The 17081-nt window shown below is 48.1% G+C and overlaps 1 protein-coding gene across 2 annotated transcripts in view; it reads right to left on the bottom strand.

The window, feature by feature from the left end:
- Positions 1-16666, bottom strand: part of SLC1A2 (solute carrier family 1 member 2) — a 93233-nt gene extending 76567 nt beyond the window's left edge. For both annotated transcript variants that reach the window (XM_084288172.1, XM_084288171.1), the window contains exon 1: positions 16323-16666. In XM_084288172.1, coding sequence (XP_084144298.1) covers positions 16323-16339 — 17 coding nt within the window. In that variant the 5' untranslated portion in view covers positions 16340-16666. The remainder of the gene's footprint in view (positions 1-16322) is intronic.
- Between the last annotated feature and the right edge of the window lie 415 nt (positions 16667-17081).

The raw sequence follows: 17081 nt of genomic DNA, 5'->3' as shown, positions 1-17081 counted from the left end.
GCTAATTACACCCTCCCATGCAGCCCTGTTGCGTCCTTGCAGTGACTTATTATGGGGTGGCAGCACTCGCTGCCAACAAAAGGCCTGGTGCTGGGAGAACCAGGAATTTGTCTGCCCTTCACACCAGTGTTTGTGAGCTCTGCCTGCTATGGTGTCCATGCCATCGCATGCCACTTGTGTCCACGAGTGTCCCACGGCTGGGGGGGAGCAGCTCCAGGCCCCCGTCCTGCTCCACTCACACCCACAGCGCAAGGTTACACCACAGAGGGAACAAGGCAAAGCCTGCAACAAGCAAAGGCCTGTTGCTCTGACACAGCTGAATTACATTTCTAAGATAAGTAAGACCATGAGTCAAATTTGTTTTGTGCATAAAATCCAGCGGTTTTATTAGCTGCCAGGCTCAAACTTGCAGAGTGCCTGGTGTGCTACCGACTGGTAGGCAGAAAGGAGCAGAGTCGGAGTCAATTCTTCAACGCCATCTCCTGGCTCGGCCGGGCAGTCGGGCTCACAGTGTGGCCACAGAAAAGAAAGCTCACAAAACATGAGGTGGATGGAAAGAAGATGTGATTTTTAGGACAGCAAAACCTTTCCAACTCTGGAACCTACTGTGGTGCAGACAAAGGTACGAGTATACACCATGCTGCCTATTCTACGCTTTCAAGGTAGAGGCAGGTACCCCACGTTTGCTTTGGGGCAAGCCTACCTGCAGGAGGAATGAGCAGAGTAGCTAGCACGCTGCCAATTAGCCAGATAGCTTGCTTCACAGAAGGCAGGCCCATACATTTCCAGACCAAGTGTGAGCATGTTTGTGAGTTGCTGCAAAGGACTCCCAAAGAAAGACTTTCAGATCAACAGAAAATCCAGCAAAGCACCAGAATGAATGCATGCGGCATAGCACGTATCCTATGGAAGTCCGCACTCAGGCAAAGTCCAGCACACTCCACTGACAATACTGCCAGCCACAGAGGTAACAATTGCACTGAAAAAAGACTAAGCCTAAAATAAAAATTTCCTTTATTTTAACTGAGGAGAAACAATTGTCAGAATATGGGCAAATAGACAGGACAGTCTGTACTGACAAACCCAAACAAGCTATGCATAGTTGGCCAGGAAAGCTGCAATTAAAGCTGTACCACCTTCCTCACATTCTTTTGTAATTAACTTGCATTCATTCTTGCAATGAGTAAGCATCAAAAAAGTGTCAATTGGGCAAAATATCTACCTTTCACCTATTAAAACAAGTATTTGTACAGCACTGTGAAAATCCTACAATGCCCAGCTTTCCCCCGCTTCCTTTACAACAAAAAATTGGATCATGAATGAGTCCCAACAGCTATCAAGTCTGATTCTTGTTCACCTGACTAACCATTGCCACTGGACTGAAGAAAAAACGTGGTAAGAAAATCTGAGATTATTTCCACTGTTTATCAACAGAGTTTTATAGTCCAAACAGAATAGAGTGGGTAGGCAGAATTGTTAAATCCTCCTTTGGTCTGTTCAAAAAACTGAGAGTGAAAAATTGTCAGGTTTAAGGTATGTGAGATGTCTGTACGGACAAACCTGTGGGACACTGCACATGAACACTGACACCCACAAGAATGTGGCTCTCTGCACTCACAGATGCTGAGAAGATGCATGCTCACAAGAGAGACTGCTTCCTGAGCCTGCTGGGGGGGGGGACTGTCACAGAGCAGGGCATACAGGGTCTCCAGCATGAGCTTCATCCAGACTGGCACTGAAGAAGGTGGAGAAAATTCCCATGTGGGATGTGGATCAGTGATTAAAAAAAGGAAATAATAAAAAAAAAAAAAAAGCAAGAAAGCACTTAACGTGGAGTCACCATCCCTGGAGGTCTTTAAAAGACATTTAGATGTAGAGCTTAGGGATATGGTTTAGTGGAGGACTGTTAGTGTTAGGTCAGAGGTTGGACTCAATGATCTTGAGGTCTCTTCCAACCTAGAAATTCTGTGATTCTGTGATAACAGAAGTGTTACTTAGGTGGATGTCAGTAGGGGCAAATACTAAGTAGACCATGAAACGTTAACTTCTAATTTTTCATTTTCCCACATGAAAACACCTAATGTATGATTCCATTGACCTGGAAGGATGCATTTTAAACAAAACTTACACATTGTTCTATGATCTTCATATAGCACATAGACTCGTGCATTGATCTGAAAGCCATTGGAAGGTATTTCAGTGGTGTCAGTGATATGGAATCTAGATAGAAATGCAAAGCAGTAACTGCTGTGACCAGTGTGGAACAATGAGACCAAGGGGCCTCTCTCCCTGCTGGGGAAGTCATTGGTCATGGTCCTCTACTGAGCTGTGGGTTGATTTTTTTGATGTGGATTTTTTATGTGAAATCAGAATTAGTATTATCCAACAAAACAGCCAAGTCAACTTACCATAACTGCTTTTACAGTGGGCATTTACTGTAATTTTTCTAACTATCCACAGACAAACCAAATGATAGCTGTGCCATCTCTGGTTTATTTTATTTTATTTTATTTTCAGTAAATCAAATGGAGCAATTTAAAATTATGCCACGTTTCTCAGTTATGTCCTAGAGACAGATTTCAACTTGACCACTTGGCCAGACGAGTGACTGCATGTTAGCATGTATTTCTTACAGTATGTGTCCATAAGTAAAAATGTCTTCCCTGGCTCATCAGATGTGTGAATGTATTCTTTAAACAAGAAACACCCTCAATTCAACAATTGTTTATGAATGATGTCAAGAAAATGAACTATTCCATTCGTCTTTTGTGTTTTGTCATGAAAAAAAATGGATTACTGGGATGTTATCTTGCTTACCTAATTGCTTATTCAACGGATAGACTAATTTTTTTTCTTTCTCTTGCTATTCTGTCTTGCTAGGCAGAATCTGAAGTTATGTCAAGAGAGAAAACGAATGAGAAAGAACCATGAGAAACATGACACATTACACCAAAAAGTGTTAAAGAAACTTCAGTTAAAGTGTTAAAGAGGCTTCAGACAGGTTGTGACTTTCCATTTCCTGAGTATTCTTTTGTAGTAGTCCATAAAACAAACAGTGAGTGGCAGGTTTGTGAATGGTGATATGCTGGTCATCTGCCAAGAAGGATCTTTCCATTCCGGCCTTCGGTGCACAGCTGGCACTACTCTATTTCCCATCACTGGGCAATGTCCTATCTGTTCTTCAGGTATGCATTTTCTGGTGCCTAAAAGCCTAATTTTACAAATCAGCCACTGTTAATAAATGCATCAGTTCCACAACAGTGCCAGAAACAGAAGTTCTGAGAAACGTGGTCTGACTCTAAAAATAAATAAGTTGTTGTCAGGTTTTCAGATATTTTGAGCTTCATGGAAAAAAAAAAAATGAGAGAAAGCAAAAGTGGAACCCTAAGCTTTCTCAAGCGATTCAATAAATCTGAAAACATCCTGATATTTTCTTTTTGCAAGAACAAGGAAGCCACTACAGGTCCACACAAAGTAAATTCAACCCCTCACCTGGCCTCCCTCTGCTCTGGTCAGGCAGCCAAGGGACAACCAACATCACCTGGGATGACAAGTGTGGAAAACAGAGAGTTTTGTGTTACCTGACTGGCTACTGAGACAGGACAACTTAACTCACTTCTGTCCACAGTCACAGATCCTGTGTAACAGCGAGCATACCTTACACCTTGGTTCTCCATCTATAAAGACGAGAACACATTACTTCCAGGCTGTCTCTGATTCCTCTGTTTAGACAAGAAGATAAATTAGGAGACATTTATCTTTCAGTACATATTTTAGCCCCAAAAGGCGCCTCTTAGGCATTCTGGTATCACAGGATTACTAATACACGGCTTGGAAAAACAACACCTCCTTGTGGCCACTCTCGATATGCCACGGGTGAGAAGAGCGGTTGCCAAAACTATAAAAACTATAGTTTTTCTTGAGTATAAATAGCAGGGAAACTGGGTGGAAGTTAAAAATCCTCCTTCCCTTTCTTTTCTCTGCCCCTTCAAAATAATGAAGAAACAGTATATGACAGCTACCGTGATTTCCTTATGGTGTCTAAAATTATGGAAATACTTCACTTGGAGGATGATACATCGTCGCTGCTGACCCCAGGGTAATTGCAAGGCATGAACACGCAGGTACAAGACGGGAATTAATTTGTCCCCCTCCTTTTCGGTTCTCAGCCTCGGGGCTGAGTCTGACCTCCTGACTTTGTTGCTCCTGTTTGCTGTGCCTGTCCAATTCATGTCCCATTCTGACTGGTCCCTGTCATCGGCTCCTGACCAGCTTTCAAACGAGGACTTTCTATGTTCGGTCACATACTGTCATTACACCAATTTGTCTAGGAGTCTATGAATGAACCGTTTTCGTGCACAGGCTGAATAGCATGCTATAGAGCTGTGTGCTTTAGAAAATCAGTCATACAGATCAAAGCATATGAAATCTGGATCAAGTGCTCCAGACACAGGGGAAAATCTCACTGATGTAATATTATTGTTCTTCATGTTTTTATTGTTATGGGCTACATATGCTGGCTCCACAAGACGTTTTGGGGGCAGCCTGAAGCTCAAAAATGCATAGGAATGAAGATCTTGGCATTCAAGCCTTTCTATGACTACATCCTAACCATTCCCTTATGACAGGAAAACGCATTCTTTTCTCCTGATTTAGACAGCACGTCCAGATTCACTAGCCCCACTGCTGTTCTGGTTAGAAGCGTTTCTCTGTAGGCTGGTGAGCAGGCTAACACCTACAAACCGAGCTGGTTTCAGGCTCCACCATACTCCTACTCTCACTGCGAGGCCACAGCGTGGTTAACTGTTTAAACGTGGTTAAAAATCAGAGGCAGGCCCCCGGGGAGCTCCAGCACCGGGCCCGGAGCACGGCTCTCCCCGCCGGCCGCCAGCGCTGCCCTCGGCCGCCCCCTGTCGGGCCGCGGCCATGCGGGCTCCGGGACACCCGGCCCGGCCGCGGGGGAGCCGGGGGCGGCCCCTCAGCCCCCGGGGTCCAAGCTCAGCCCCCGGGGGCCGCGGCGAGCCCTGCGGCACGGGAGGGCGCCGGCAGAGGCGCCCTGGTGTCGGTCAGGAGCCCGCAGTGGGAATGCCTCCGGCCGCGGGGCAGTGCCAGCCGCCCGCCTCGCAGCCCCTAAAATGGCGGGCGAGGGACTCGGACTGGTTCTGCGCTCCCTGTCCTAGATTGCTGTGCTATAAATAGCAGCCAGGTGTTAATTAGTTCCCATATGCACGCCCGGGTGCGAGTGCCATGTGTTTTATCCACGTGCACTCGTAGAGGCAAACCTTTTCTCAGCTGCTATAGGAAGAGCAGTTCTTACACGGCCAAGGGGCCAGATGCTTCATTAAAAGACTGCTTTCTGCCTCAAGGGAAGCGTACTATGACCGTAGTAAACTCGGAAGCTTGTGCTTCTGCCACTGGAAGGGACCCGGAGCCCTCAGCACTCTTGCCATGACCTGGCAGAGGACACCACCTCTGTGACAGACCATGGGCCATGCCCGCCCCAGCCAGTGCTCCACGTGCTGCTCGGGGGCAGCTCGCGTACCCCAGCATCTCCACGGGCCACAGCAGTGGCTCGGGGTCGTGGCCACGGCATCAGCAGCGCTGCCTGCACGCACGTTGGCCTCGCAGTACAAGGACACCAAGACCATGGAGCATGCCCAGAGAAGGGCCACGAAGCCTGGAGCACAAGTTCTGTGAGGGGCAGCTGAGGGAACTGGGGGTGTTTAGTCTGGAGAAGAGAAGGCTCAGGGGAGACCTTATTGCTCTCTACAACCACCTGAAAGGAAGAGGTGGGGAGCTGGGGGTCAGCCTCTTCTAGCAGATAACTAGTGATAGGACAAGAAGAAATGGCCTCAAGTAGAGCCAGGGGAGGTTCAGGTTGGAAATTAGGAGACATTTCTTCTCAGAAAGAGTAGTCAGGCGTTGGAGCAGGTTGCCCAGGGAAGTGGTGGCGTCACCGTCCCTGGGAGTGTTCAAGGAAAGGTTGGACCTGGTGCTTAGGGACGTGGTTTAGTGGGCAAGATTGGTAGTAGGGCGATGGTTGAACAAGATGATCCTGAAGATCTTTTCCAACCGTAATGATTCAGTGATTCTATTCTATGGTTCTATGTGTGCACCCAGCAGGTCACAGGAGGCCACCAGGAACTTGCCCAGCAGGGAGCACTTACCTGAGGAGTCTCAGTAACCGGCTGAGGACAAACCTACACTAGCAGTTTAGTCTGAACCAGGCATGAGCTTCTGGAGTGAATTTCCTGATGGTGCCCACCTGCTGCACTGCGGCTCGCATCACAGAACTGTGCTGGGGCAGACGCACTGAATTGGTTTTGGGTGCAGTTACACCAGAAAATGCACTCCAGTAGCACACCAACAGCATTCCACACACTAACCACTGTAGCGTGGACTTAACCAGGACCAGCTGTTCCTGTTGGGCTCAACTACTTATTCATGTAGGCATAGCCAATCTCCTGAAAGCTCAGGGACATGGAAGTAGTGTACAGAGTATGATATGGTATGCCAGCAGTATATGGCATCACAGCCACATCCAAAAACTGAGATACGAAGGCACTGCATGGAGACAGCTGTATGCTGTTTATTTGCAGTATACAGAAATGCAGAATAACTATGGTTGGAAAGGAGCTCTGGAGACCCTCCAATACATTCCCATATTCCCAGATAAGTGTTACATATGTGCTGGCATTTTTATAGATTAAGGAAGCCACAGTCCTAGATGGCTGGTAGTGAATAATCACAAGAGCTGGCCATCATTTTCATACTCTTGAAGACAGAATGTCGACCTTTTTTCCTCGGACTAAGAAGCCTGTTGAGAAACAGGCTTTCAGGCTCTGTGTGGACCTGACCTGGGGCATGAAAGGTAACCATGTCTTCCTCCGTGCTAGCCCAGGACATCCATACTAACTCTCTGCTGCACTCAAGCTAATTAGCCTAGCTAAGAGGCTATCATTAGCCTGGATACAGTACTGGGCTAAAGCAGTTACACCACCTTCAGTTTCAAAACCGTTCCCTGATAGTGTTGCTCCTCCAGGTTGGAAAGATGTACCTGAGGCAACAGTCTAGGAGTCTCTAGGAGGGTGCTGCATGAAACCCACTTGCCCAAAGACCCTCCCATGGGAGCAGGAATGAACAAGTTCACGTGCAGCATGTGCCAGACGCCCCCTGCCAACAGTGGGTAGTGCGTCAGAAGCTAAGCCATGCGCGTGACTTGTTTACCTGTGATCCCTGTTGCAGTCCCTGTGAGAGAGCAAATCTCCAAGATCCAAGAGAATTACAGGAGAAACGTGCAATGAGTGGTTGGAAAGGCGAGCACCAGGGGTTCCTGCCTCAGGGGAAACAAAGTCCATGGGCCTGGAAGCCACATGGTACATCTTGAGGAGGCCACAGGTAAATCAGAGGTGCAGTCACTCGCAGGTTTGAAACACAGCTTTGTCAACAGAGCTAAAAGAGACTAACCTGATTCACACAGAAATGTGAACTAGCAGGTGATGTACTTATCACTCCCCTTAGACCTGCTTACTGGTCTTCCCTGAGGTAGATGTACAAGTAGATGTGCAGATGTAAGAAGAAAAAGATCGATTCCTAGATGAAGCTCCAGGACCCTGACTTCGGTAACGAAAGCTGCGTCCTGCCCACCCAGCAGAGACAAGCAGGTCAGAGCAGGTATCTCCTGTGTTGGTTACCTGCATTACGGCAACCAGCATCAGCAACCAACACCACAAACCCGCAGCTGTGAAAATCAGCACCACAAAATATACTAACAGTTTCTGCGATTGACACATTAAAGGTTCAAAACACCCTGGCAATTTTGGAAGAAAAACAAGTGAACCAGCTGAAGCCAGAATCAGATATGCCTTTGTATGCTTCCAGAGAAAAAGAAACCTTTCACTCCAAACTAAACAGAATAGTGTTGAAGCACTGAGACCTGGCAAAACTTCTCCTCAACTGGCTGTCTTCACAGAGAACTTAAGTGAACCTTCAGTGGCTACTGACCAGCACAGAGAAGTACTATGAAAAAGACAAAACAGAAGCCATGAAGGACTAGAAATAAAAGAATGACAACAGAAATGGTTGAAAGTATAGGAATTGGTCCAAATTCTAAAGGTAAAAGAGAAAGTCAAAATGTATGCAAGAGGTGGAATCAAAGCACATCAATATGACAGAAACAGCAGCAAAGTCTGGTAAATAAAAATGTTGCAGAAAGGAGACAATATCTGAAATGGAATGATGACGCGTAAAATCTCACAACTCTATACGTATATAAATTTAAATGCCTAAAGTAATAAACCACTATTTTACTTGTGTGTTGAAAAAAATAGTAAGAAAGGATACAGAGCAGAAAGCAGCCTAGAGAAATTATTGATTTTTGACTTGGTGGTTATATTTTAAAAACATATATATCAAGGAAAAGATCAGTTGCAGTCACACTTAACAGCATATATTTTGAGTTTGCCAGTGAAAGTTTAAAAAAAAAAAAAAAGAAAGAAAAGAGGACAAACGCTGTTTTGGTCAACCCAAAATGCTTCCTTAATACACAGTGGTGTGTTTTCCTTTGTACTGGAGTATCCCGTCATTTCATTTTAGTCTTTCTTTTTTTATTCCATTTTTTTCCAATTGAAAAATAGGTGTGAAGTAGGAATTTTGAAATCTCAAACATTTCAAAAGCTGAAACTGAGCATTTATATTTGAAAAGTAAAAACTAAACACTTTTAATTTTTAAATTCCCTTTCCACCTTCTTTTCTTTAAAACACTACAATGAATTTGATTTCTCGGGTATTTCAGTGAACCTGAACTACTGCATTTTTGTGAATTTCACGCTGTTCTCCTAAGGACGCCTGTAATTAGCCTGTAATTAGCAGGAGTGTTTCTTAATGCTTTTATGCTTTGGTTCTTTTTTTGACCTTCCTTTTAAGGGTCCCCAGTTTGGAATTGCTTAATACAAGATCAAATATGTTCTATATAAAAATTATAAAATACGATCTTTGAACCTAGTCTGTTATCTTTCCCAAGCACTGAGACATACACTGCAGCTAATTGTCTTAAAGCTTTAAGTACACTGAGAGGCTTTGAAATTAATATAGAAGTAGGATTAAATATATAAAAGCACACTCATTTTTATTGCTCTCATGCCTGTGGAAACAGCATTTTAACTTAAAGGGCTGGAGGCTAAAAGTGTCAGATATTGTACTGACTTGGCAAAAGCGGGGTTTTCATTAGCAGATGGACAATAGCAGAGATGATGGATTTGACAGACCCATCCAGTGTTTTCAAGAACTCATATTCTTAATTGTTCTAAATAGCAGGTATTGCAACACATCGGTCTGGGGGAGAGAATTAAATCTCACGGAAAATGAGAAGGCATTAAATGAGAAGGCACCAAAGATGAAGGCACACTTGCTAGCGCTGCGCCTTTCGCACCGCCATGTGTGCCAGGAAGGACCCAGCACGTGCCCCATGGGCATGGACCTGCACCTTCCACGAAGCGCTGGGGGCTCGCACAGAGGGTGGGTGCTCTTCACAAGATGCCCTCGACTGACAGCCCAGGGCTCCTGCCCACCTTCTGGCAGGGGGTGCAGCCTGCAGACAGGGAAGGGCTCCTGCACAACTTGACCGGCTGCACCCTAAGTGATGCCACCCTACCCAAAGGCAGTCCCAGAGCTTTCTCCAGATTGTTGCATCAGCTGAAAACAACCATTGTCTGAAGACCCACAGGCTTGGCCCTCACGCATACACACCGCAGTAACCTGATCTGAGCAACGTGGTAAATCCTGACAGGTTCACACCTGAACTCATTTGAGACCCCATGGAAAGATGATCAATGCATAGGGCACGGTGGTTTAAAAGCTGTATTTGCACTTTTGAGGGAACAGCATTTGCTCCCACTGCCTATGCACTTACTTTGTCCGTGCCTCACCTCTTACAAAAGCGCTCGTTTTGCTGATCAGCTTTATATTCTCACTTCCTCCTGCTCAGTACACCTAAGGAAGTTGTTGAAACTTGAATGCCTGTGCATGCCAGAAGAAGAAACAAAAGTAGTACTAGCTATTTTAAGTCTTCTAAAAATGTCCTTTATTATCTATGTCATGAGGTATAAGCTATAAAATACAGTATTTCACAACTTAAGCCAAGGAACAGATGATTCACGGAGCAAAACTAGCTCTATCAATGTCAAATTGGGCAAGCAGGCACTGAAAAATCTGAGGTATCCGACGTGATTTAAAATCTCTGATTGTCAGGAACACCGAGGTGGCTATTTCCAGTAATGGCACTTCACAAAATATCAGACTTTCCAGGTGAACTTCCCCTACCTACTGAAATTAAGCATTCGGTGACTGCTGGTCAGGGTCACTACTGGAAGGAATGGATATCTGTGCAGGTGGAGCAGAGCAGAGGTTTTATGACAGTAGTTTTTAGCTGAAAAAATCTGACCCTTTGAATATTGTTCACAGATTGAGTTATCAGTATTCTTGGTTAGGACAGACTGTAGATCAAGGGGAAATGCTAAGATCAAAAAGAAAATTAAATGCGGTAACTTGTTAGTGTAGAAATACAGAACTGCTTCATCAGGTGAATTCTTAGGGTGTTATACACAAACATCTCAGCGTATGTTCACGGGAAGGGGGTGTGTATGTATTTATTCATCTCATGAAACGCTACGGTAAGCCAAGACTGTTGAAAACTTTATCCATTTTTTTCAGGAACTGCTATCTATACAGCCTTTTATATCTAATCCAATTCCCTAATCTGTTTTTTTCAAAAAGTTTAGAATGAATAAGCACTATAGGCTTCTTAAGAAGCATTTTAGTATTTGCACCTTTACATAAGTGTCTGGGTTCCTACAAAAACTGAGTTAATGTCTAGATGATGACTTCTTTTTGAAAGTATAGCTCAAGGCCAAACTGAAGGTTGGGGTCATGAGAACTATCATGTCATCAGGTTAATTTTAAGGAACGTGTGTTATCTTCTGCGGAGCCTCATTCCCTTTCATTGAAATCGATGAGAGATTTGCAATCGGCAACAGTGAAATGAGGTCAGAGCCACAGCTGATATGTCTAATTAATAGGCTACATCCACTCCATCTGTCCCACAAAATGTCTGAGAGAGTATAGGGTAAAACGTCTCCATCCTGAGTTGGTACTGTTCAAAATCTGCATAAAAATAACAGCGAGAGCACTTGGAGGATTTCATCCTCTGAAGTATCTAAACATTTGTGCCAGCACATTTCACCAAGTTTCCATTTAGAGGAGTTTTGTGGGTAAATTACAGAGTGAAAATTCAGATGACAAGAAATCTGTGGGTGTGCTTGTGTACATATTGTGGCAGATCCTGAAAACCCACTCTATGTAGGAGCCTGAACCCTATCATGAAATGCAAAGCTAGTTTTTCTGACTCACTAAGGTGTGTTTCATTGTCCCCAGGCTAGGTGTATAATATATGTTGGCAATCTCCCTTTTGGGCTTTGTCTTGACGATGCAGCAAATGGCTTTAGGGCTTCTACTCCAACATCCAAAACCACTACAGCCACATGACTAAAACACTAATCCAGCATAATAAATTCATTCTTAAGGATCAAATTTGTTCAAAAACTGTTGACAGGTTAACTCGCATCCACAGGGCTTGATGCTGGGTAAGGTACTTACTATTTATGCCTCCCATATTAGCTTTATCTTGAATTGACTAACAATCATCTTTCCACAGCTGGTGAAAAACCTTTGTAAGTTCCATGCGATATACTGTGGCTAATTTTAGAGAACTCAAATCGTATGCCCCTCCCTGATCGGGACCGAATTCGTGTTGCTCTGTGAGCAGGTAGCGCAGGCAGACTCTGTTTCTGCCTGCGGAACCGTAACTTCAGAGGCAGTGAAACCCGGGATGCAGAGAGAGCATCTGTAGAAGGATGTAGGAGGGCTGAGAGAGGAAGAAAAGCCCACAGCTGGGCTGCTGTTTGGCCTGTTAACTGAGGTAACGATAACAGCAAAGACAGGGATCTCTGCAGCTGACATGCAGCATCTCTGCTCCTCCAGACAGACCGGGAGCCCTGCCTCCACGCCAATCCATGTAACGTAAACACCACTTGTATTAATTGTACATACAATTGTGAAGCACTTGCGACTATCGCACTAATCAAACCACGATGCTAGGCAATTACCCAGAGACTTCTGTGTTTCCAAACATCCTGATATTTCAGCGTACCGCTCCACTTCACCGGATTTGTTTAGTAGCAGAGCACACACACACACTTGCCAGGTACCTGTGCCCTGCATACGCATAAAGGTAACATCTCTGCCATCTATGCCAACCTGCTCTGGGACTGTTTCGGGCACTGAGACTACTGGCAGTGGAAGAGCCCACATCTGTGTCATTGCCCTCTCCAAAAGGTGGCAGAGGCATCCCGGCGGGCCCAGGCTGGCTGGGAGCTGGGGGTGCGCGACCTGCGCGCAGAGGGCTGAGCTCCAGCGCTCAGACACCTGCTCTGCCTCTCCTCAACTTCTGCTCTAGACGCAGTGACAGTGTCTCCTAGTGGCTGCATTCTTAAAGGAACTGATCCAGACCCAAACTTCACACCTGGAACTCCCACGCTCCGAAAGCACGCAAAATACAAACATGTCGCAGGGTTTTTAGAGCATTAAAAGAGCATCACTCAAGGAGGCGAAAACAAAGTAATTTGAACGTTCCAGGTTTAATATCCCAGTTACAAAGTCACATGCTGATTTAAGATTTAAAACCTCTCTCTAGATACACAAGTGTAATTTAAAAACCTGTAGCAAAGCATTGCATTATTTCCCTTCTGAAACAGTAACACTGCAGAGAGCAAGGAGAGACACAAGGAACCCAGGTGAGGCAAGGCGTTCAGGCCTTTGCTCAAAGGTCTGGAGACAAGCATGGGAACCAGCTGGCTCAGAGGCAATCTCATCTAACCTTTAGGTCCTCTCAGACCCTGTAAAAGCAAAGGAAAGGCTTAAATGCTCAACCATCCTGAAGCAGAAAGTCAGTCCCCATACATTCAACCTAGTGCGTACTGAGGCTATGCCAGACACCACAGGCTGAGCGTGAACTGACATCGCTGGATCTCTGAAACATGCTAGGGGCTCACAAAAGATGATCCTGGCACAGCCCAAAAGGCCACATCTGTGAGCATCCTCTCTGCAGTCACAGCCAGCAGAGGAGGTTTAGATGGAGAGCATGAAAACAAGCAACCCCGAGCAGTACATCAAGAACTGCTTCCAGCTCTTCCTCCCCAAACTCACTATTTTCAGCTTCCAGCACCAGCTAAGCACCAAAAATCCACCTTGGTAATGAGATCGCTATCGGAGGATGTTGTGGAAAGAAGACTTAACAGTCAAGATAGCAGCCAGAGTATTCTTTGGCCTGCGGAAGCCCCAGTAGCTGAAACTAGCACGGTGGACACAGGGACTGCCTGGGTCTGATTCTGCCATGCTGCACAAGGGACATTTCCTTTTTTTGTTTTAAACTGATTGAAGTTTTCTGTTGTCTACATTTTCCTTTCTTGGAACAGAAAGTTTTGGGCAGCAAATTTCTTTACATGGATAACTTTATCCAACTTAAACATTGGAAGAAAAAAAAAAGAAAAGACTGGAAAGGTGCAGACAAGGGAAGCTTTCCTAGCAAATCCTGGCTCTAAGACTATTTTTTAACAACATAATAGAGATTTGTCTTCCTCTGTGTATACATAGGGGCCTTATTTTTTGCCAAATACCTTATCATGCTCCTGACACCACCAGTTTGGAGTTTTTATGTAAACTTCCCTGTTAGAGGAGAAATTGTACGCTGTGAAAATGACCACGGTTGGTCATTTGCACATATCATTACAAAATAATGACTTCGTATACTATAAACCTCAATGAAGGTGTCTATTTGAACATCGCAAGAGCCACCAGACCTTACACTGGAGTGCAGGCAGCCTGTCCCCACCTCCAGCAGGTGTTTCTCCATGTACCCGCGTGTCCCTGAGACACTGCTCTGCTGGCAGCAATGGGCACTTTCTGCTGCCTGTCTTTCTTCCACTGTGCTGGTGCCAACGAAAGCCTTTCTTGAACAAGGTCTGCCTGGTCCTGAATTCGTTTTCCCTGCTGATCCTTACAGGGCTCGAGTTTGCTGACCTTTATGCCAGCGTGCAAAGCTGATCTCTCTCCTCAGCTTCTTACCTGAGGGGAGGGAAAGGCGGCAGGTCAGTTTTGGAAGAGGTTCTCAGTGGCAAAAAGGGACCAGCAAGTGAAATGCTTTCCACTCAGCTTGCTTTCCACACCTACCTCAGCTATCACTGAGCATCAGCAGAAACACACCAAATAAGCAGTTTTGGCTTGTCTCTGTCTAGGTGAGTTTCCTAAAAAGTTTGAAAACAAAGTCTAACCTTTCTGCTTCTTTCCTCACGCTGACAATTTAGGTCCGTCCAATACAGAAAGCAAAACCAAACCTCTAGCGAAGCCCTTCTTTTTGTGGCATTCATCCTTTTCAGCCCACCTGCTCAGGTAGCTTCCTTGAAAAGCGCCTCTCTTTCTGCACACATTTAAAGCCCCTGAAGTTGACAAATCCCGGTGCTGCAGCCACCTCTCATCACGTCTCTTCCTATTAAAGCCTTGCACAGCAGATCCCCCCTTGCCCCAGCAGCCTGAAACAAGCAGACACCTCTGCACCTCCCTGTTCAGGCAGGGGAATGCTTTATGTGCAAGCAATATTTCTAAACACTTGCAGCAGAAGCCTCAAGTCAGCACTAACTGAGAGTTATGACCCTCACGGTGCAAAGCCAAATGCTCTGTTAGGGTAGGAAGTAATGGACATCATCCTGGCTAACTGCTGTGGCCCCTGATCCAGCCCCTCTGCACCTGGATCACCTCCGTATGGAAGGAAAGGAAGCCCTCTGTGTCTGAGCAATGCTCTATTATTGTTTTTTTACGGTTGGACCAGATGATCTTGGAGGTCTTTTCCAACCTTAATGACTCTAAGCAAGCAGAGCACTATGAGAAGAGCAGAAGTTGGGGTGGTCCGAGGAAACAGAAGGGACAGAGGACACGGAGCTGCAGCCATACGGCCGCAGGTGGTTTCCTCCATCTCCGAGCCTCTGCCCTGTGGCTCCAAGCATTCGTTGACAGCATCTAGCTGGGTGATTGCATTGTTATGGGAATGCTACAGGGCAGATTGAACTGCTGAGCAGCTACCAGTAGTAGAGGAATGTACAAATCTGGAGGAGAAATTCCTAGCGAGGGCGAGACAAACGGCAAGCTAGTGACTCTGTGAGGTAGAAGAGCCCCACGGACCTGCCCTCTGCCAGCCCTGGGGACTGTCCCTGTCCTAAAGCAACCAAAGCGAACTCTTCCTATCCTTCCCCTCGGCCCAAGCCAACTGTCCTCGGGCCGCTCTGCGGAGAGCAAGTTCCTTTTGCCATCCCAGCGATGGGACACCTGTGTGCACACCCCCCAGCCATGTGCTAGGTTATTTAAAGCAGCTCAGCAAGCCTCCCAGCCCCAGACGCAGCGGCAGTATCAACACAGCTTCCTTTTGCACTCTGTCCTCAGAGAGTCCCATCCAGAGCAGATCACGCTGATCCAACCTGACAACAGCCAGGGATAAAGGGGAGGCTCACACCACACGCAGCCTAATGCCAGCTACTATTAGAAGAGGGCAAGCAGAGATCAAGGAAACCTTTTCTTTCCTCGCACACTGCCAGCCAGTCTGCAGAGCAGCAAGCCCCCAGCCCCACGGGAGCTGAGCCTCAGTGTTGAGGGGCAGGGGACAGGTCTCTGCCAGGGGGACAGGGCAGGGGACAGGGGGACGAGGCCGTGGCGGGACTGGGACGGGGCTGGCTTGCCTCAAAGCCTCTTGTGTAACCCTTCGCCCTTCCCGGCACTTCCCTCGCTAGCGCTGCGTTTGGCACAAACCTGCAAAATTGCAAAACTCCTCGAGAAGTTGGATTTGCGTGTTGCCTTTTGCAGAGGCGGGCGGGCGGGGGGGGTGTAAGGGGGGGGGAAGCCAGCTCCCCATTTCTTTTAGCAGCACAGGTTATTGCTATTGCTGGTATTATTTTAGGAGGCGGCTCCCCTCTCCCATCCAAGCGGCTCGCTCTCCCCGGCAGGTGCTCCGAGCCTGCCGTGCCCCCCAGGGGTTAAACAAAGGAGCGGCGGGGAGGGAACCCGAACCCCTCCCGGCGGCTGACAGCGCAAACCCTTCCCTTTTCCCCCCAGATCTCCCTCTGCGGGGCAGGCCGAGGCACGAAGCCGGCACCGGGGCACGGCTGGGGGGACCCCCCTCGCCCCCCACCTCCCCCCCAGAGCAGCCCCGGGGTCCCCCTCACCCGTCCGCCGATGCCATGGTGCCGGCAGCCCCCGGCTCCTGGGGGCCCCGCGGGACGGCTGCGGGCAGCGGGGCGCTGCGCTCCCTGCGGGCGGCCCTCGGCAGCCTCCGGGACGGGGCGAGCGGCTCCTGGTAATCCTCGGGGATCCGCCAGCGACCGGCAGCCCCCGCCCCGCCGCCGCCGCCGCCCGCCCAGGGGGGGCTCCGCGCCCCGGCTCCGTGCCCCGGGGGCCGCCCAGCAGAGGGGCTGCGGGCACCTGGCGGGGGCCGGGCGGGGTCCTCCGGCTGCGGGTGCGAGTGGGAGAGAGCCGGGGGGGGGGCACTTCACAGCGGCATGGTGCCGGGCTGCGGCGGGATTGCAAGGCTTTAGCCCCCGCGCCGTGGATTTGCAGCCTATCCCGCTCTATTTTAGGCTCGGGCTGACATCACCGCCGCCGTGCCTCCCGCAAATCCCCCCCCACGCCCCCCCCCAAGCTCGCCTTTAAAGCGGGAGGGAGAGGCGAGGGGAAGGGGGCGGCGAGCCCCCCGCAAGGGGAGGACCGCCCGCTGCCGCCGCCCGCTACCTGCCCCGCTCCCCTCCGCCGTGGGGGGGGGGACACCAAGGAGCCGCCCCCAGCCCCTCACGCCCCACTCCCCACTCCCCCCGGCCCCATTCCCGGCCCCATTCCCGGCCCCGGGTCCCGGCGGCGGTGCGGTGCTGCCCCCTGACGGGAAGGCGGCGGCGGCGCGGCCCCACCTGCACGGCCCCGACCCGCAGCCC

The sequence above is a fragment of the Netta rufina genome, assembly GCF_964035555.1.
Source record: "Netta rufina genome assembly, chromosome: 5".
Taxonomy (NCBI): Eukaryota; Metazoa; Chordata; class Aves; order Anseriformes; family Anatidae; genus Netta; species Netta rufina.
The sequence above is the reverse complement of the archived record's forward strand: the minus strand, read 5'-3'. Positions and strand labels throughout refer to the sequence as shown.